Genomic DNA, 20698 nt, shown 5'->3' with positions numbered 1-20698 from the left:
GTCCATTGAGTCAGTGAAGCTATCTAACCATCTTATCCTCTGCTGGGGCCTTCTCCTTTGGCCTTCAGTCTTTCTCAGCATCAGGGTCTTTTCCAGTGAGTCAGCTCTTTTCATCAGGTGGTCAAAGTATTAGAGCTTCAGCATCAGTCCTTCCAGTGAATATTCAGGGTTGCTTTCCTTTAAGATCGACTGGTTTGATCTCCTTGCTGACCAAGGGACTCTCAAGAGTCTACTCCAACTTATATATGTGTGTCATTGTTGAATAGAAGGCAGTCTGTTCTGTCAAAGTGTATATACATTTAAAATCTTAATATGAACAGCCAAAAGAATTACGTCAGTTTACTTGTTAGTGTTAAAGATTTGAACTTATTCTTTCAAGTTTAGGGCAAACATTCTTGTCTATTATTTAATCACTGGATATCCTTGATCTCTCTACAAGCAAATCTAAATAGCCTGTGCTACTTAATTAAAATCTTCTTGGAAAATCTCAAGTTAGTAAAATCATCTAATTTTAACTGTTTTCTGCTTCCTGTCTTAAGCAGATTTGATGGGCAAAAATGTAATTGTATATTTCTGCAGATGGTAAATTTCAGGATTGGTCCTTTGAGGTATCGGGAAGTCTAAAGTTAATTTTATAAATATATGAATCTCTTATTTTAAGGATTACACAAACATATTTTTAAAATATCATGTCTCTTTTGAAATTAAAAAAAGAAAAAGAAAATACTTCACTTCCATCCCCTTCCCTTTTTGATTTTCAGCTGCTTGAAAAATTGCGGATTGCCCTTGCGGATTGCCCAGAAAGAGCAAGTCCTCTAAGACTTTTATGCTGATATGCCCAGGAAATGTGTCTGCCCCACACCCCAATTTTCATTACTTAAGCCACTTGAACAGTTTGTGACTGTCAGCCCAGACAAGTGATTTCACAATTATATTTCAAATATAAAGATTTCCTCCAATGAGGCAGAAACTGTTCTTGGCACACACATTTGAAAGGGAGTGATGGGGTGGTTCCTGGCCAGGCAGCGATACCCTTAGAGGAGGGTTGCAGGGAGGAAAGGCCATCTACATCGCTTTGAAAAATATTTTTAATTCTCAGGGAACACAGAAAGCCAGTACTGGAGCAGAGCTGCGTCTCTGCCAGCTCTCTGCGCCGTCCTCAGCCCGGAGCATCCCTGGACGCCCGGCTCTTTTGTGTTTCCTGCGTCCTCTCCAGGCGTGTCTGCGTCGTCGTACGGGGGAAGGTGGGGGTGGCGTACCGGAGATCCCCTCCCGGAGGAGGGAGGCATCGGTACCTGCTTGTTATGCGACTATTGACTCGCATCACGGGGAGGGCTCCAGTGGCAAAGTGACCCTCCCCTCCGCCTGTCCCCTCCCTCCCTGGCTCCCGCCCTCAGCCTCCCCGCAGCAAGAACCTAACGCGGCCGCCCTGCGCTCCTCCTCCTCTCTTTCCTCGGGCTCCCGGATTCCTGAAGTTATTAGGAGAAATAAGGGGACCACATGGAAGTTGTGACAGCTCCCAGCGGCGCTCCCCTCTCTCCTGAGCCATCACCTCGCCTTAGGGATTACCCGCTGACACGCTGAATGAAGGAGGTCCCCCTGCCAGCCAGCCTGCCGGGATGGGCCACTGCTGCTGCAAGCCTTATAACTGCCTTCAGTGCCTGGACAAGACGGTACTTTGCCTCCCACGCCCGCCCCTCCCCTCTCCTTCCAAAGAGCCAGCCGCCTCTGTCTCTATCCCCCCGCCATGGCATGTGTGTGTGCACTTGTCTTGTGAGTGGAACAGGATATACTGCCCTGGCTGGCAGTATACTTGCCAGTGCTGAGTCGTGAGCCGTGTTACTCTGCAGTGTCTTACATAATTGTCTTTCTGCAGCCTCCGATGTAACTGTTGCATTCTCCTGAAATGTTGAGGGCTCTGCTCCAACATCGTGAAATCCAAACTGCCAAGAAATCCTTGGAATATTCTGACTGCCTTTTAACGTACCTGCAAGAGCTGAGACATTCCAGGTTGGGGGGGAGGGGGAATTTAGATGAGCTAGACATGTTTCTCTTGGCCAACTGCTAACTTTGAAAGTTTGCCACTCTCTGTGACAAACAGCGTCCATCCTTGTAATTTCTGTGCTTAAGGTCAGAGATGCAAGCCTCCCTCCGACCATCCCCAGTCCAGTTCTGCTCTCTGTACGTGTCTGCATCACGTAGGGATGCAGAACACAGAGGTGAAGACTTAAGGAGCCAGAGAGTCTGAGGGTGTGTTCCAGTTTTCACTGGAAGGGAAATTCACAGCCAGGGAACGGAGACCAGAGTGTGAGCAAGCACCGGATGACAGTTCCAACACAAAGCCTTTCTTTGCTATTGACATTTGACTTCGAGCTTGCAGAGGGATTAGGAGATGCTTTTAATTTCACGACTAGAAATGTGCTGGCAAGAACTCTTGCCTCTGTGATATGTTTTATTATCACACATGTTTGGCTTTCTCAAAGATGCATGAAATGGAATTTAGCGAGAGGATGAAATTGCCTCCTTTCTACTTATGGGCGCCAGTTATATAGCTTAAGGTCTAGTATGTGACCAGGTGAAGAGAAATAAACGGCTTAATATAAAACTCATTAGAAGGAGGTCACTTGGGAAAAATTGGTTACTAGTTCTGTGGGTGAACTCTGACCCAAAGTAGAGTTATACACCACCTAGGAAAATTAAACTGATACATTAAAAGTCACCTGTTCCTTCTTTTCCAGTAGAAATGACTATCTCAGTGGGATTGGTTTTTGCCACCATGACTGAATTAAAATATTTATGTACACATTTATGTGCTTTAGACAAATAGAAATATGCAGCATTTATACTCAGTCTTCTGCATTTCAATCCAACATTGACATGATTAGGCCCTTTTTTCAAGAGAAACGGTCACCAAGTGGTTTTGAAGAAAGCCACTTTATTATTACAAAACAGTAATAATTATAGAAGGGAAGGATCTGCTACATGTACAGAAGTATTATAATGTTCATTTTTCTAAGTTCTGATATAAAAGTTTTAGAAATAAAAACTGGTTACCTCATGAGAAGAGTTGACTCATTGGAAAAGACCCTGATGCTGGGAGGGATTGGGGGCAGGAGGAGAAGGGGACAACAGAGGATGAGATGGCTGGATGGCATACTGACTCGATGCACATGAGTTTTGGTAAACTCCGGGAATTGGTGATGGACAGGGAGGCCTGGCGTGCTGTGATTGATGGGGTCGCAAAGAGTCGGACGTGACTGAAATGAACTGAATTGAACTGAAAAGTCTTTCGAGAAAATATGTTTTAAAGTGAATCCATCCTCCTTTTTTGTTTCACATCAAGTCCTTGAAAAATATTATCCCTGTGTCAGTCTTTAAATTGGAGATTTTAAGAAAGATAATTAAATGCTGTTTCTTCTCTTTAGCAGTGTGATGTTTAGGTGACTTTCAAATGATTTAGCTTTGAAACGTCACACTTAAGGCAAGTTATTCTTTCCTAATGAAAACTTAAAAACTTGCACAGCATTTTCCACTTTCTCCTTAAGCTTACAGTGACATTTCTTGCTATATCTTTGCTATATTTTAGAATGATATGCCCATTGCAGGTTTTATAGATGTCATGTCCATAGGTGCTTATCTCAGGGATTAGGGCTTTCCATTCTTAATTTAAAATTTTGTTTTATTTAGTTACCCACCTTTCAGCATAACTTCATAAATGGTATGCCGGAATTGTTAGTTTATTCAGCGGTTACATGTTGGGCCAGGCATGATACTTCTAGGACTGTTATGGAATTCCAGTCCACTCTCAAACTCTGGAAATTAGTTTATTCTTTAAATTCCACCATAAAATCCTTTAGTCTGTTCATCAGCTCTGACAATCCCAGGATCAGCATGAAAGAGACCTGATAAAATGGTCGTTGAGTTGTTTCTGATTGCTTCAGCCCATCTTCTTGTTTAGTTTCTAAGTCATGTCTGACTCTTGTGACCCTGTGGACTGTAGCCCGCCAGACTCCTCTGTCCGTGGGACTTCCCAGGCAAGAATGATGGAGTGAGTTGCCATGTTCTTCTCCCAGGGGTCAATGTGACCCAAGGATCGAACCTGTGTTTCCTGCATTGGCAGGCGGATTCTTTGCCACTAAGTCAGGAGGGAAGCCCTTAGTCCATCATAATAAGCCTTAAAAAAAATGAAAGGAACACCCCCCCACCCACCCATACGCTGTATAAATACAAAATAGAAAACTTTATTTTGTGAAGCAAAAATGCCTTTGACAGTTTGCTCCTAGGGCGGGTAAAGATGTTCTGAAACATCTTTAAACAATTAAAGAGACTTTTAGGTAATCAGTTTCAGAGGTGGGCTAAGAAATAGTAGTCTTAAGATGATTCTTTAACATTAATTTATTGAGAGGAAGTATGGAATTTTGCCTAGAGTATAAAATGCATGAAGAGTTTGTTAAATGAACAAATGGTTTTTAAAGGTTGATCACGCCTGAGTATTTTACGTTTAAAAACACGAGCAAAAGCATCAACAGCATTTCTTGCTGGTTTGCTCTGTGCCCAGTTATTTTGGTGACTAGCAAAGAATTCTTAAAAGGCACAGCCTGCCCTATACAGTTTACCAGTTATTTGGTTGTATTTCCACCTTTTCCAGAGAAAATGCGAGTGGGGCAGGCAGCAGTAACACATACAGGGCAATAAAACCAGTAGAGCAAGACTGAAGTATCGCTAAGTGCAAGCTATGTGGTCCTCACTGTTCCTGTTTCTGGAATCCAGTGAAAGGAGAAATCAGTGCTGGAATCAAAAGCAAGGTTTCTTGGAAGAAGTGGATCATGACTTGCATGTTGAGAAATGGGGTCGAGTTTTGAGAATGATGGTAACTCTAAGCAAAGGGAACTGGAGTAAAGATGTTTTAGCCCACGTGGGTGAAAGGTGAGAGTCAATATTGGTACACACAAGCTCATAGGGAGTTTGGGGAATGTTTACCAGGCTGAAACCCAGGCTGATTTTTAACTTGAGTTAAGAAGAGATAGGGATCCGTGTTGGGATTTGAGCAGGAAGCCAGTCTGTAGAGAGACTCATTCCACAGGTATCTGGAAGGGAAAGTTATGACCCGTGAAGCCCCCTGGGATGCCCAGATGGAGCCCCAGGAGTCCGTCCACTGGTGTATTCAGTGTGGTCCAGGCTGAAGCCAGCAACTCTGCACATACGGTCACCTCCCAGAGCTGGTCCTTCTTAGAAACGTTGAGTTACTAAGGGAAATCAACTAGATGTACAACTAGAATGCCAGCCCATTTTTTAACAATAAGAACTATAACTGATAAGCAAATGAATGATTACAAGCCTGATTAAACAGGTGATTTCTTTTTAGAGTCAAAGTCTAGCTTCATAAGAGGTAGTTGATCAGGATGGAGTCTGAGCCAACAAGTTACATTACTTAGGCATCCAGCACCCTCAGGTCCCAATACCCCCAGCCTGAGATTACCCGGGAGGCCGTGTGATGTGTGACTGTCACTGGCCTTGGTGACCACCTCTTCCAGGCTGCCATAGCTTTGCTTCTACTACATATACCCTGCCCCACCTCACCCCTCTCTTGCTGCTTCAGATACAGTTCTGTCCCTGTAGGGCTTACTTTGCATATCTCAAAGCCTCATATGGGGCTCAGAGGTTAAAGCGTCTGCCTCTAATGTGGAAGACCTGGGTTCGATCCCTGGGTTGGGAATATCCCCTGGAGAAGGAAATGGCAACCCACTCCAGTATTCTTCCCAGGGAATCCCATGGATGGAGGAGCCTGGTGGGCTACAGTCCATGGGGTTGCAAAGAGTCGGACACGACTGAGCGACTTAACTTTCACTTTTTGCATATCTCTACCCTGATGTTTTCTATGTTGATTGTCATCTCAGAGGCTAATCTAACTTCCCTTTTCTCTAAATTCTTAGGAGGAGTGTGAATTAGGGGAAGGCACCTCACTGCTTCTCCCAGCTACGCTCAGGTGATGGGACAGTAATAAATTGGGGAAGGTCATTAAAAGAAGATAGAATCCAGAAAAGCCAAGAGACTTCTTCCATGAGTCATAAATGGATGAAAAAAAATCATGGTTCTGGCTAATTTTCCTTCCCTCTGCTTGCTCTGGAATCCAGAAGTTTCCAGCCTTACTCCTCTGAGTTCACGTTCTTCTCCTTGGGCCCCCTGAGTCTTTGTCCTTCCTAACTGCTCCTTGGTAATCCACATGTGGGCTGACACCCCCCTGTTAACTGCAGCCTCTTAGGTAAGCTAGATGTTTCCCAGCTACCAATGCCCCAGCATGCATGCGTGCTCAGTCATGTCCGACTCTTTTTGACCCCATGGATTGTAGCCTGCCAGGCTCCTCTGTCCATGGAATTTCCCAGGCAAGAATACTAGAGTACAGTGCCATTTCCTCCTCCAGGGGATCTTCCTGACCCAGGGATCAAATTAGCATCTCCTGTGTCTCCTGCACTGAGCCACCTGGGAAGCCCAACACCCCAACATGCACAAGGGCAAAGGCTGGAATGATGCATCTTGAAATTTCATCTGATTTCTTATGAAACCAGATACGGCCTTGCTCATTTTCCACACGAGTAGACACTGACATGTATTTAAGAATATTAAACATGAATGATGCTTTCCCTTCGGCTGGTCTGTATTAAATTTCATTTCCAAGTAGAAAAGCAGACATAAAATACAGTGGCCTGTGCTAATTATATGTGAAAGAAATAGTACTTATTGATTAAGTCAAAGCATGGCATCAGTGCTCCTTTAAAGCCATAATAACTGAAATGAATAAAAGGTCAGTCCACTTCCCAAAGGAACTTTCCACAGTGCTATATTATGGATCCGGCCCATCTTCACAATATTAATATTGAAAATGAATGCTGTATTCACCAAAGGCAGTATGAGAGCAACACTGAAGACTTAACGTTTTCTGTTGACGTCACCTGGTGGCTCGTTTGTTTTGAAATATAAAAGAAAATGTTTCCCTATTAAGACAAAATTTTTCCATGTGGAATTAAACCCTCATGGGTGAGAAGCAATATTGTTTTGTGGAAGAATGAAAAAAAATTCCCTTAAGCTCTTTGTAATTACATGTGTAGGTATGTCACTTTGGGTTTCGAAAATTCACAATAAAAAGGATCTGGATGTTTCCTCAAATACCAGAATGCTATAGGTTTTTAAAATTTAACTCCTTGTTAAGGATCTTTTGTATAGCCTGGGAAAAAGGGACCCAGCTCAGGTGATCAAATTTTCCTGATCTACACTGATTCCAGAGCAGGCTAAAAAGATAAGGAAGTTTAGTTGGGCATCTTTAAAGTTAAATATATATATACACACATATATATATATACATACATGCATGTATATGATGACATCACCGACTCAATGGACATGAGTTTGAGCAAAGTCCAGGAGAGAGTGAAGGACAAGGAAGCCTGTCCATGGACTTCGTGCTGCAGTCCTTGGGATTGCAAAGACTCAGCCACAACTGAGCGACTGAACAACAACATACATATTTTAAATGTACATACATATGTCCTTTTTAAAGAAATATTAGGTGGGGAGGAGGAAGCTGACAAAAACACTCAGCACCACAGTGAATTTTATGAAGTTTTCATCAGCAGGCTTATAGCTGGTCAAGCATTCTTTCCGGGAGAGTTGCCGACCAGAGGCAGATTTGGCAAGAAGGGCCCATCTGATGGGGTGACAGGGGTTCCCAGAAATAGCCCAAGTGCAGTTTTGTGTCACTGGCCCTCCTGACCTTTGCCTGGGGCGCTCCTTTCCTAGCCCCCTGCTTACCCATCCTCTGGTCTCAGGAAGTCCCCTGGCTGGCCCTGCCTAGTTGAGTTTTATCATGTTGTTTTGTAATTACTTGTTTGTTTACTGACTCTTCGGGAGACTCCTCAGCTTCTTGAAGGCAGAAATATCCTGCCTGGCTTGTCTGCCTGCCAGCGGTGTGTATGTGTGCTCTGTCGTGTCCAGCTCTTTGCGACCCCGTGGACTGTAGCCCGCCAGGCTCCTCTGTCCATGGAATTCTCCAGACGAGAAGACTGGAGTGAGTTGCCGTTTCCTTCTCCAGGGGATCTTCCCGACCCAGGGATCGAACCCAAGTGTCCTGCATCTCCTGCATTGGCAGGAGGGTTCTTTACCCCTGAGCCATCAGGAAAGCATGTTGCATAACAGGCACTCAGTGAATATGTGTCACGGAGAAGGCAATGGCACCCCACTCCAGTACTCTTGCCTGGAAAATCCCACGGACAGAGGACCCTGGTAGGCTGCAGTCCATGGGGTCGCTAAGAGTCGGACACGACTGAGCGACTTCACTTTCCCTTTTCACTTTCATGCATTGGAGAAGGAAATGGCAACCCACTCCAGTGTTCTTGCCTGGAGAATCCCAGGGACGGGGGTGCCTGGTGGGCTGCTGTCTATGGGGTCGCACAGAGTCGGACACGACTGAAGCGACTCAGCAGCAGACTTAGCAGCAAATGTGTGTTATGTTGGATACATTTCCTGCTTCTAGATCAGTTGGGGTGAAACTCCTCAGATTCACTCAACCTTTTATATGTCGATGATCATTCAAAACACATATATTCAATTTTAATAAAAACCAGGCTGTTCTGTGGGTTCCTAATGGGGGGAGGGGCTTAGGTGGCTGATGCCCAAGGGAGGGTCACATGGGTGATGCTAACAAGAATGGGCTTTTTCACTTCCTGTCATCCGCAGTTTCACACGGGCAGCACTAGCCGCCTAAACAGACAGCTCTGGTTGACCAGGCATGTTAGGATAAAAGAGTGTGGCAGGCTTGCTTGGGGCTTGGCTGCACATTCAGTTGCTTGGAGTTCACAGAGTGATGAACAGGTTGTATACTTTGCCAGGCTTCTGTAACCAGGACAGATCGAGGGCAGTGTTCCCCAAGAGTTTGCAGTGCCATGGCTAAGGAGAAACTGGGCTTCCCTGTAGCAGACTGGTAGGGTGAGTGGTGGCGGGGAGCCTGAGATGTTCATGGTGGGGAGCCTCTGGGATTCTGTCTGTGGGTGCAGCGGGCCATGCTGGGGGCACAAGAGGACTCAGAGTGCCAAGGAGACATGCCGAATCACAGAGGCAGCTAAAAAGACACACTCCTACCATGAGGCCAAGACGAAGGTTCTGTAAGCGTCCTGTTTCCAGTTAGGCCCATCCTGGAGTAAACGGTCATTTTAGAGGAACAACCTTCTTGGACCTGGCGATTTCTGGACTGTATCATTAGGGTAGCTTGGATGCCTAATACTGAGCTCTATTTTTAGCCTGTTGGAGTGAAAGCAGGGGCTCATGTGCTTGGCACCAGTGAGGAATTTTCCACTCAGTCCCCATGTAGGGAAGCACTAATCTAATGCTGGCCCATCGAGGAGACCTTGCTCGTATTTCAGCTGTCCGCTGTGTCATCAACCCGGATCTGGCTTAGGGTGGAAGATGGGGGAAGGAGGATGGTGTGTGAGAGTCTTTCCAAAAGAACCTTCGGGGCAGCCTCACTCCTGATAACTCAGCAGAACTTCAGGCCATGCTGGGCTCTGCTGAGCCACGAAGGGTGAGGGTGACTCTACAAGGCAGGGAGTGGAGAGTGGAAATTCCCTCTAGGTTCTCATCCCGCCTGAGGAGCAGTTTCCCCGGAGTCCAAGCTGTTGACTCATTCCATCACGTCATTCTGGTTTGGCTTAAAGAAAACCAAGAGGAACTTAATTGATGCAGAGAATTCATAAATTAGAAGAGTTGATGTCATTTCAAAAACAGGCACTTAAGGAAGAAGGGCTTCAGCTAGACTGCTCTGGCCGGCCCCCTGGAGCAGAGCTGTGCCAGTGTCTTCAGCAGGGACACGTGGGGAGGCGGTTGGAAAGGGTCAGAGAAAGCTGACCAGGAAAAGCTAAACAGCCACCCTATCAGGAGTTACAGCCCCATGTAGGCTGGAATGGAAACACACTGAAGTGCAACCGACAAATCCACACCAAGGACAAATACCCCCGCAGGGAGAGCAGGGGTGGGTGGGATGTGAATGTAGCCAGGGAATACTTTCAGTGAAGCAGAGTCTTCAGGGTCTGGCAGTGCCTGTCCTCCAGTTAGATGTAGAAAGCTTGCTGGTAACTTGTGGTTGGATCCAAGCTGAGGATCAGTGTGATTTAGGTGTCAATATTGGGTCTTTATAAGTGTGGGTCGGAGGAAGAATCTCCTTGTGTTAGTGTTTGATGAAGAGTGTAGACCTTGGCTTGAACCTCCTGCTTCTCCACTTCTGGGTAGTTGTGCATGTTACTTGGCTTATTTCCTAACCATGGAGCCTCAGTTTTGTCCTCCAGAGTGGAAGATAAACCATGGAGCCGGTTGACCATATATGGAGGAGTAAGTGAGCAAAAGACTTACCCTGCGCTGTGCCTGGTGTCTAGGAAGTGTTTGGTCAGTTCAGTTCAGTTGCATAGTCATGTCCGGCTGTGACCCCATGGACTTCAGCATGCCAGGCTTCCCTGTCCATCACCAACTCCCAGAGCTTGCTCAAACTCCCGTCCATTGAGTCAGTGATGTCATCTAACCATCTCATCCTCTGTCATCCCCTTCTCCTGCCTTTGATCTTTCTCAGCATCAGAGTCTTTTCCAAGGAGTCAGTTCTTCCAATCAGGTGGCCAGAGTATTGGAGTTTTAGCTTCAGCATCAGTCCTCTCAATGAACATTCAGGACTGATTTTCTTCAGGATTGACTGGTCTGACCTCCAGTGTTGATCAAGGTCAGTGTTAACGTTGATGTAGTAATCAGCATGGGCTTTCCAGGTGGCTCAGTGGGAAAGAATCTGCCTGCCAATGCAGATGACGCAGGAGATGCAGGTTCCATCCTTGGATTGGGAAGATCCCTCTGGAGAAGGAAATGGCAACCCACTCGAGTATTCTTGCCTAGGAGATCCCATGGACAGAGGAGCCTGGCGGGCTACAGTCCACGGGTTGCAAAGAGTCAGACACGAATGAGCAGACACACAATCATCACACCTTACCCGAGTTTAGTTATTCCCCTTGACTTTTTAGCCATCAGATTTGTTGCTTCTCTTTGGCAGCTGACACTTCCTTGATGAGCTGTTTGATGAGTTTGAGACCATTGGTTGGGTCATCTGTCTTTGCAGAAGGTTGGGCATGAGGGCAGGATGGATCCTCATTGATCATCCTCATCTTTGCTTCCCAGAATGGAGAGGGTGCAAGTCTCTCATCCCACTGGCTCCCCTCCTGTTTGCCCTGCATCTCTTTTCCTTTCCCGCCTCCTCCCTTTCTTCTCTCCCTTCTTCTCTTTCGCTCCCTCATTTGCATTTCTCCTCAAGCAAAGATAGGTGGAGCAGGCCTGACCACACATGTCCGTGTCATTTTCATCCAAGGGACTCCAGTCTGAGGATCTTCGCCCACATCATCAGCACCGTCTCTACCTGAGGCCTGTTCTCCCTGGACCTGCAAGCCCCTCCTTGCCCATATCCCTGAGGCTTCCATGGCTGGAAAGTGGGGTGTGGTGGCTGGTGATGAGGGATATCCACGTACGGGTACCATCCACCCAGGGCTTCATCCCAGGGCTGAGGCAGGAGCTAGGGAAACCTTGGCTTTGGGTTAGCAGTCAGAGTTGGTTTATGGATTTTTTGTTAGGTTCTGGTTGTTCTGTTTGCAACCTCAACTAAGTCTTTGCAACTCTCAGCAGCTCCAGAGTGAATCGTGAGTGATGCTATTTCTGTTCTGATGAGGTTAGTATTTCAGTTCTCTGACTGTGCTTCAAATTGAGGATGTGAAGTGAAAGTTGCTCAGTTGTGTCCAACTCTTTGTGACCCCATGGACTATACAGTCCATGGAATTCTTCTCCTGGCCAGAATACTGGAGTGGGTAGCTGTTCCCTTCTTCAGGGGATCTTCCCAAGCCAGGGATAGAACCCAGGTCTCCCACATTGCAGGCAGATTCTTTACCAGCTGAGCTACCAGGGATATAATTCAAAATGTCTCTTTCCCAGGTGGCGCTAGTGATAGAGAACCTGCCTGCTGATGCAGGAGACATAGAAGATTCAGGTTCGATCCCTCAGTTGGGAAGTTCTCCTGGAGAAGGAAATGGCAACCCACTCTAGTATTCTTGCCTAGAAAATCCCATGGACAGAGGAGCCTGCAGGCTACAGTCCATGGGGTCACAGAGTTGGACATGACTGAAGCAATTTTGGAGATATTGGAGGAGCAGAAACAAGTTAGTTTTTTCAGTAGTTTGAGATTATTTTAGAGTAAATACTGAAGTCTACCCTCTCTGGAATATCAGGCTCTCTTAATTTGTAGTAACAAGTCAGCTGGCTGTATTCTGCTGATGTTCGAACAAGGACCTGTCCCTGTGATCAGTCTGATTAGACATTTTCCCTGTGTTGTATTCTCTAGTCTTTGAACTTAGAGTAGAATCACAACAGAGCCAGGAAGGTGCTTTAAAAAAAAAAGAGAGAGAAGAGATAAATGCAAAATCTGAACACATTCAGATATTCAATATGGAAAAGCACCTCTTATCTGTAGGATGTCATCCAGTTGCACATAAAATCAAAGGAAACGGCAGAGCTGTAATAACAAGTAATGCTTTGTATAGAGGGTATAAGTGCCAGGCATTGTTCTGACTGCTTGACCTGTGTTAATTTATTTAACTATCAGGATAACCCTGTGCAGTGGGCGTGGCACTGGAAGGATATGCGCTCTCAGAGGTGGTCTCCTGCCTTCAAATTCCGGGAGGGCAGGGATGCTGCAGGCTGGGGTGGGAGGCGGGAGCTACACGACTGAGATGGGGTCCACTGTCCCCCAAAGGGTATATCGTTGCTGCATTAGTCTCAAGAGAACCGTGACTTAATCACTGTTAATGCTCGTGACTAAAATAGCTCTCAGCTTATGAGGTAAATAGTTTTATTTTGGCATGAAATTCTGGTATTGCTTAGCACATGCCCTTTGTACGACCTGAGACCCTGCCATGGGCCCAGAGTAGCTCACATGTCACCAGGGTCTCAATGCAGGAGACACAGGGACACAATCGTGACGACTGTTTATTCTCGTTCAGCCCAGATTGTCTGGAGGTGCTGACATCAAAGTCAGAGGAGGTTATGAAAGAAAGAGTGTTCACGCAGCCTTGATGATATCTGTGCTAGATATTTGGTACCCATTTTAGCCAAAATTCCCTCTTGGGAAATGTTTGCCTTGGGTGTGCATTCTACAGAGTGAAAGAAACTTTTCTTGAAGGCCTGTATTTTTGGCATCTCTCACTGGAAGAGAATTTGCATCTTTCCTAGTTATTATTAATAATAAAATCATAACAAATGTAAGTCTTGATCCTGACTCATATCTTCAACTGCTTCTCTGTTTTATGTCGTAGTAGGAATTTGATTTGAAAACAAGTAAGCAGTCATTTAGTGACAAATGGCATTCTTTGCAGTAAATAATACTTCAAGTGGGAGTTTTCCTCTTCTTCTACCAATGCACAGAGTGGAACAGAATACTTGGAGACCTCTAATTTTGGTGTTGATCTTATGACAAAGAAATAGGTTTTCTGTTCAGTGTTCATGAGGTAGCTGGCCATGCATGTATGGACAAAAGGGTAAGTTTAAGGAGACTTGGTAAAATAAACATCTGTCTGTCAGAGAGCTATGGCGTTGGCATTTTCATGGTCAAAAATCTCGTTAATAGTGACAATAATTAAAAATGTAAAATAATATATAACAGTAGATTAATGTGTAGACATGCAGAGAATTACTGTAGGTTGATACCCGCAGAGCATAATATAGAGAAAAGTGCAACTATAGGGTACTATTAATATTCTGTGACAAGCTTTGTGATTTGAATGTGGTACAAATAAATGAGTCATACTTGGCTTTGTAAGTTTTGTATGTGCTTATGTAATGAGAAAATTATCTCCTTAAGGACTCGACTTATAAATATTTGCTTAATGTGATTCATTAATTAAACACGTGAAAGTCCTTATCCAGCCTCAAACAAGGGGAATCTCGGTGTCCATTTTGTTTTTTCAGAGTGAAAGTGCCCTTGTGAAAGAGAAAGAGCTGTCAATCGAGCTTGCAAACATCAGGGATGAAGTTGGTAAGTGGGGCCTTGGCCTGAGGAATGGGAAGAGGGTGTCTTTTTCCTGGTATGTGAACGTGTAACAAAAGCAGTTGTGTCTCAAGTAATAACCAGAGCAGACCTGCCTGGACAGATGGGAGCATCTTCCCCAGAGCAGTGGCGGGTTCTTGTAGTCTTGGGGGCGGGGCATTGATTTCTCTGCAGCATCTCTGTTGTCATAAAGGCAGCTTGCTAACAGTTCACAGTGGAACTAATCAGGCTTGACTCCGCTTCTCACAGATGGCAGCGCATCTCTGCATCTGCCGTGTGTGGGGTGACACGCAGCCCCCGTGTGACCCCTCCCTCTGCCCGGGGGAAGGCACAGCTCCTAGAAGTAGCTCAGCTCTGGTGGGTAGCTGGAGCGCTCCCGGTAAGATGCTTCCTGCTGTTGTTCACCCTGCCGTGAAACATTCTGTGATCTAGAATGTGAATCTGGATGGCTGTAACAATGCTAGGGTTCATCTCAAAACTCCTCCTCTTTGGCCGATAGGATGGTGTCATTCTGGCTGAACCACAGGAGACCTTGCCAGTGACGGGATGACCCCTAGACCCTGGGATATCTTCCATCATAAACTTTCACTCTTGGCCATAGGTCAGACCAAGGATCTGCCACGTTCTGACTACTTGATCCCATTTTGTTCTTGGGATCCTTTACTCCAGCAGAGGTGACATGAACATGACCTAGTCCCCTCGGCATGCTCTTCTCTTTATGAAAAGTGATTCTCCTCCATCCATTATGGTCCTGGGGGCGGCCCATCTGTGCAGGTGTGGCCTCCTCCGCCAGCAAGGCCCTTGAAGAGGCCCATCCATCTTAGGTGGGTGGCACCTGTTTTGGGGTCAGCCGTGAGGCATTGAGTGTGGAGGCCAGACTTCCCTGGAGAACACGGGCTCCGAGGACGCATGGTGGATGGGGTCATGATTTTCAGTTTCGCCCACCCTTTCTTTTCAGAAATGAAAGTGTTAGCTGCTTCAGTCGTGTCCGACTCTTCGCAACCCCATGGACTGTAGCCCGCCAGGCTCCTCTGTCCATGGGATTCTCCAGGCAAGAATCCTGGAGTGGGTTGCCAATTCCTTCTCCACGGTATCTTCCCCACCCAGGGATCAATCCCGAGTCTCCTGCATTGCATCTGAGCCATTATTTTTACATTAAAATTTGTGTTTTGTTCCTTCACCATGAGTTTTCCACTTCCTCTACCATCGAGACAGGGCGGCCGTAGCCTCTTCTCCCCTCCCAGGGGAGCAGTCCTGTGGGGAAGGCCTCACGTCATGGCCCCTCCCCAGCTTCACCTGTGCGGTGCCCATACCTGGCACCCCAGCCGGAGGGATGGGTGCACAGGACCAGAAGTGGCAGTGTTGGTGAGGGACTCCGGTGAAGCCCCAGTCCACACACGCGTGTCTCTCTCATGCAATGGTCGGGCTCTCGGATGGTTCCTGAGCTATGGAGGAAATGACCGAGATCCTGGCAGAGTGAGCTGGCTCATGTCCGTGTCCATGGGTTCCCCTTCATCACAGGGAGATTTGATTAAAGAAGAGAGTGATGACGGGGCAGTCTGCAAGGTGACTCGTAGCTCTGAGGTGTGTAATACCTTGAGTCTGAAGATGGAGGACAAACTCTTCCACTGTGGGGTGAGTGCCTCTCAGAAGAGGTGCCTGCTCCCCCGGGCAGACGTTAGATCCAGGTGTCTGTCCCGACCCAGTGGGTGAAATGTACCAAACCCAGTGCTCTTACCCTCTGTGCTTTCCCGAAGCTTCTGAGTGCAGCAGGAACCCCTCAGGGACCATGCTGGGGCTTTGTATGGAAGTCTTCTTTGATTTCTGCATTAGTGCCAAGAGGAGCACCAGAATTCACCTGCCGAGTAAAAAAGCCACGGGGTGTGGGGAAAGGAAGGCCATTCAGCCCCGCATTCGGCTCCAGAGGGCGCTTTAGCTGTGAGTCCCTGAGCCGCCACTGTGGAGGTGGCATCTGTGAGGCGGAAAGACAAGGGGTGGGGGCACCAGCCGCTAACTGTAAAGTCATGAATTCTGGTATCTTGGCCTGTGCGGTGTTCCTTTGAAGGGAAGAGGGCACCTGGCTATGTTCACCGACCTGGAAGCTCTCTGAATCCCGTTGTTCAAGAGTTTTTATAACCCATCCTCCAGTGCCCCCTCTCCCTGGAGGTTGGTGAGGGGGCCCGGAAGCTCCAGCCCTCTGATGGCCTGGTCTGTCCTGTGACCCGCCCGTCCTGAGGCTCTCTAGGTGCCTCAGGGAGTCACCTCCTTAGCATAAATTCAGTCACGGAAGGATTCATTATAAATATGAGAGACTCTCCTGTCACCCAGGAATTCAGAAGGGTTTTAGGAACTCCAGGGGACAAAGACCAGTATATTATGCTACCTCACCTAGCCCAGGCACCTGGGCAAGGCACTGCCCAGACATAGAGAATCCCTCCTGCATTCAACAGCTTTCTGAGCACCTTTCTGCAGCAGGCACAGTCATCCCATTGTGATGGAGGTCCAGGCCTTAATGACTACAGTCTGTCTAGTCACTGCATTTGAGAGATCAGTAAATCCAGACTTGGTCAAATATTTTATCTAAAGCTGGGATGCCTGCAAGAAGGACCAAGAAGAAGAGCTTAGTTCTCTTTAATCTCAGTCCATCCATTCATTAAACAGTTATTTATTAGGTGCTTAGTGTGTGCCAGGTGAGCTATCCAAGTGGCTCAGTGGTAAAGAATCCACCTGCCAATGCAGGAGACTCAGGTTTGATCCCTGGAGGTACCCCTGGAGAGGGAAATGGCAACCCAATCCAGTATTCTTGCTTGGGAAATCCCATGGACAGAGGAGCCTGACGGGCTACAGTCCATAGGGTCACCAAGAGTCAGACTGAAGTGACTTAGCTCGCACTTGCGTTTTTCGTCTGACCCGAAAACCTTAGAAACGATGTGAGATGTAGTTTTAAAACCGAAAGCAGTGATTAATAAAGCAGTCATTCTGGCAGAGCTTCTCAAGTGTTGTACAGGAAGCTAAATGGTTAAGGCTACATTTGGATTCAAGTTGGCATATTGAAACAGAGCAAACAATACTGAATGTTTTCTGTAACATGAAATAAAAACATATTAAAGAATTCCAAGAGCTTTGATACAAAGGTATGATAGTAATCTAAGTTTGTGATAGTAAGCACTGAATTGTTATTTATTATGTTCTTAAGTTATTAAATAGAATGAAATTTTCAATTTGCTCTTGTTTATAACTAGCAGCTTACATATATACACCCCACTGTAAGTGTATTTGTGAGATGATTTTACCTCCTAGGGTTTATACAGAATATGTGTTTTCCAATTTATGATCATAATCCCTTGTATTTACCAGATGCTTAGTACTTACCAAGCTCTGTCATGTGATATGTTTTATTTATTCATTCATTCAGATTGCTCTGTGAAGTAGGTGCTGGTGTCTCTTATAGGAAATTGAAGCTCAGAAAGATTAAATGACTTCCAAAAGAGCATACAACTAGTGTTTACAGAGTCAAGTCTCAAACCCAAGTCTAGAATTCTTCTACTCATTGTATGTGATTTTACCACAGCATCTCCAGCACCATCATCACATTTGGTGATAATTTTTAATTTAATAGATTAAAAAATCAGGTGAACAAAATAAAATAGCTTTTTCTTCCAGTTCTGTATGTTGTTGTTCAGTCACTAAGTTGTGTCTGATTCTTTGCGACCCCTTGAACTACAGCACATCAAGCTTCCTTGTCTTTCACCAGCTCCCAGAACTTGCTCAAACTCATGTCCATCGTTGGTGATGCCATCCAACCATCTCATCCTCTGTTGCCCCCTTTTCCTCCTGCCCTCAATCTTTCCCAGCATCAAGGTCTTTTCCAATGAGTCAGCTTGTCACATCAGGTGACTTCCACACAGAAGGATGAAAGATGCTAGTATGAATCTGTCCAGACATAGGTTAGAGTATAATTATGTTAATTCATCAGTAAGCTATAGCTGATAAGATTGGGTTCAAGAACAAATAACAAACTCCTAAAGAATGGGAGTTTACTCGAGGTAGATGTTTATTTCTCCCTTATATAAAAGTTGGAGGAGTTCCAGGTGGCTCAGTGGTAAAGAACCCACCTGCCAATCCATTGAATCTGCATGCAGGAGATGCTGGTTTGATCCTGGCATCGGGAAGATCCCCGGGAGGAGGGCATGGCAACCCACTCCAGTATTCTTGCTGGAGAATCCCCATGGACAGAGGAGCGTGGTAGGCTGTGTCTGTGGGGTCACAAAGAGTTGGACACACCTGAGCATGCATGCGAGCACCCAGGGGTAGGTGTGATTCTGTTCCACTAAGTCCACAGAGAGGGTGGGCAGGCTTCCTACAGCTCAGCCTTCTCCTATTCCCAAGACAGTGGTGCTTCTCCTAGTGATCCAGGGTAGCTGTGGTCAGTACTAGGCGCCACCTGGTCATCACATCTCTACTCCAGATGGGATGGAAGAGGGAATGAACAAAGAAGCAGAGACAGTAGGTCAGCTCTTTCCTTGGGAAAAAAGTTTCCAGGAATTTCTATCTCATTGCCCAGCTCTAAATCACAGGGCAAACATAGCCATAAGAAGGACTTGGAGTTGTGCCCGTCTTTGGTGACTTTGCCTAGCTGTTTTATTGCTATGGAGGAAGGCGAGACTGTGCTGTGGGCCTCACTTTCCTCCGTCAGTAAGATGGAAGCCTAGTGCTTGTCACACTAGCTGAATGAGAGGAAAGGACGGAGCACCATGTTTGGCAGGAAATTGGGGCACAGTATATGCTAATTCCCTTAGGTTTCAGATTAGATTCTGTTGTCTTCCTTCCCTTCACAGCTTTAAAAAATCTAAGTTGAAATGCAAAACCCAAGAAGGCACCTCAGAAAAAATAACTAATCTTGGGATCGCAAAAATAATGCACATTTTCTTATGTATAAAAATATCTCTTCTAAGCACACCAATGACAAGACAATTTGCCAGATTGGATAAAAAAGCAAGATTCAGTTATGGGCTGCCTAAGAGAAATCCACTTCCAATGTAAAGGAATGGATATTTAAAAGTAAAAAGAGAGATAAAAGATATACTATGCTAACACCAGGCTTCCCAGGTGGCACTAGTGGTAAAGAACCTGCCGGGCACTGCAGGAGATGTAAGAGATGTGAGTTTGATCCCTGAGTCGGGAAGATCCGCTAGAGAAGGGAATGGCAACCCACTCCCATATTCTTGCCTGGAGAATCCCATGGACAGAGGAGCCTGGCGGGCTACTGTCCATGGAGTTGCAAAAAAGTTGGACATGATTTATCAACTAAACAACAATAACAGTGTTAATATTACACAAAGTAAACTTCAGATCAATACTGTTACTATAGATGGAGATGCCATTACATAAGGATCAAGGAGTCAGTTCACCTAAAAACATACCAGTGCTGAATACCTACGTGCCTAGAAATAGAGCTTCAAGTCAGATGAAGCAAAACATGGTGGAACTAAAAGAAATAGATCCACTGTTACTGCTGGAGACTTCAGCACTCCTCTCCCAGTCCTGAGAGAATGAGCAGGCAGAAAACCAGCAGGCGTTTAAAAGACCTGAGTAGCAGTTATCAACCAGTTGAGCCAGTTGACCTAATTGACATTCACAGAAGGTTCCAGATAACAAACAGGATGTACATCCTTCTCAAATACACGTGGAATGTTGACCGACGCGGGTCATACTCTGAGACATAGAACAGACCTCAGCAGATATTAAAAAATTGAAATCATACAGACCATTTTGGACTATAACAGAATTAGACTGTAAATCAGTAACACGAAAATAAACTGGAAAGCTGGAAATACTTGGATATTAACATACAACTAGCACATGAGTCAAAGAGGAAACCACAAAGTAAATTAGAAGCTTATGTTGGATTCAGCGACAGCACAAACCCAAAATCTGTCGAATGCACGATTGTCTCTGATCAGGGGAGTTGAATCTTCTCACTCAATTTTCTCAGCAACTTTGTCAGGGGGGTACCCAAATACATATTAATGTTCACTACTTAACTATCACTGTTCTAGGTTCTATGGCGGAGAGCAGGCAGTGTTATTTAGAAGGTTTGATCTAGTCTGATGTCAGAAATGTGAGTGTGATTATAGAGCTTCAGATATACTGTTCTCTTTGCAAGATAACCACTCAGCATGACGAGGTCCAGAAGTTAACCTGGCCTTCCTGTAAGTAAATGATGTTCTGAGCTGGGAAAAATTCAAATCAGTGATGTCAGCTGCCAGGATTAGATTTTTATCCCAGTAAATGTAATTTTCTAAAGTTATTTTAGTTTCTATCTCAGACAGGTGCTTAACCATGCACAGTAATATCAAAACTACAAATTCCCTTAAATGTACCAGAGACTGGGTTTGGTTGCCATGGAAAGTACACCATCAGCTACAGTTCCACAGAACTACTCTCTTAAAGACAATGATTTATTCCAATTGGCAGCAGCACATTTTTTGATATTTATAAAATTATTTAAGGTTGCTAGGTGTATAGCACCATCTGATTATTTTATATGGAGATGTCTATTTTGTGATCCTCTAAAACATTTGCTCCTTT

General features: G+C 45.5%; 1 protein-coding gene across 4 annotated transcripts in view; it reads left to right on the top strand.

Annotated features, from left to right (window-relative positions):
- MTUS2 (microtubule associated scaffold protein 2) overlaps positions 1–20698 on the top strand; it is a 379312-nt gene that overhangs the window by 314614 nt on the left and 44000 nt on the right. For 3 of the 4 annotated variants that reach the window (XM_040266725.1, XM_040266722.1, XM_040266724.1), the window contains one exon: positions 14029–14095. In XM_040266725.1, coding sequence (XP_040122659.1) covers positions 14029–14095 — 67 coding nt within the window. Of the gene's footprint in view, positions 1–1275; positions 1674–14028; positions 14096–20698 lie in introns of those variants that run through there. The other variant, XM_040266726.1, reaches the window with a different exon arrangement.

Source organism: Oryx dammah, unplaced genomic scaffold (genome assembly GCF_014754425.2).
Source record: "Oryx dammah isolate SB20612 unplaced genomic scaffold, SCBI_Odam_1.1 HiC_scaffold_24, whole genome shotgun sequence".
In the NCBI taxonomy this organism is placed as follows: domain Eukaryota; kingdom Metazoa; phylum Chordata; class Mammalia; order Artiodactyla; family Bovidae; genus Oryx; species Oryx dammah.
This window is presented reverse-complemented; position numbering and strand designations above follow the sequence as displayed.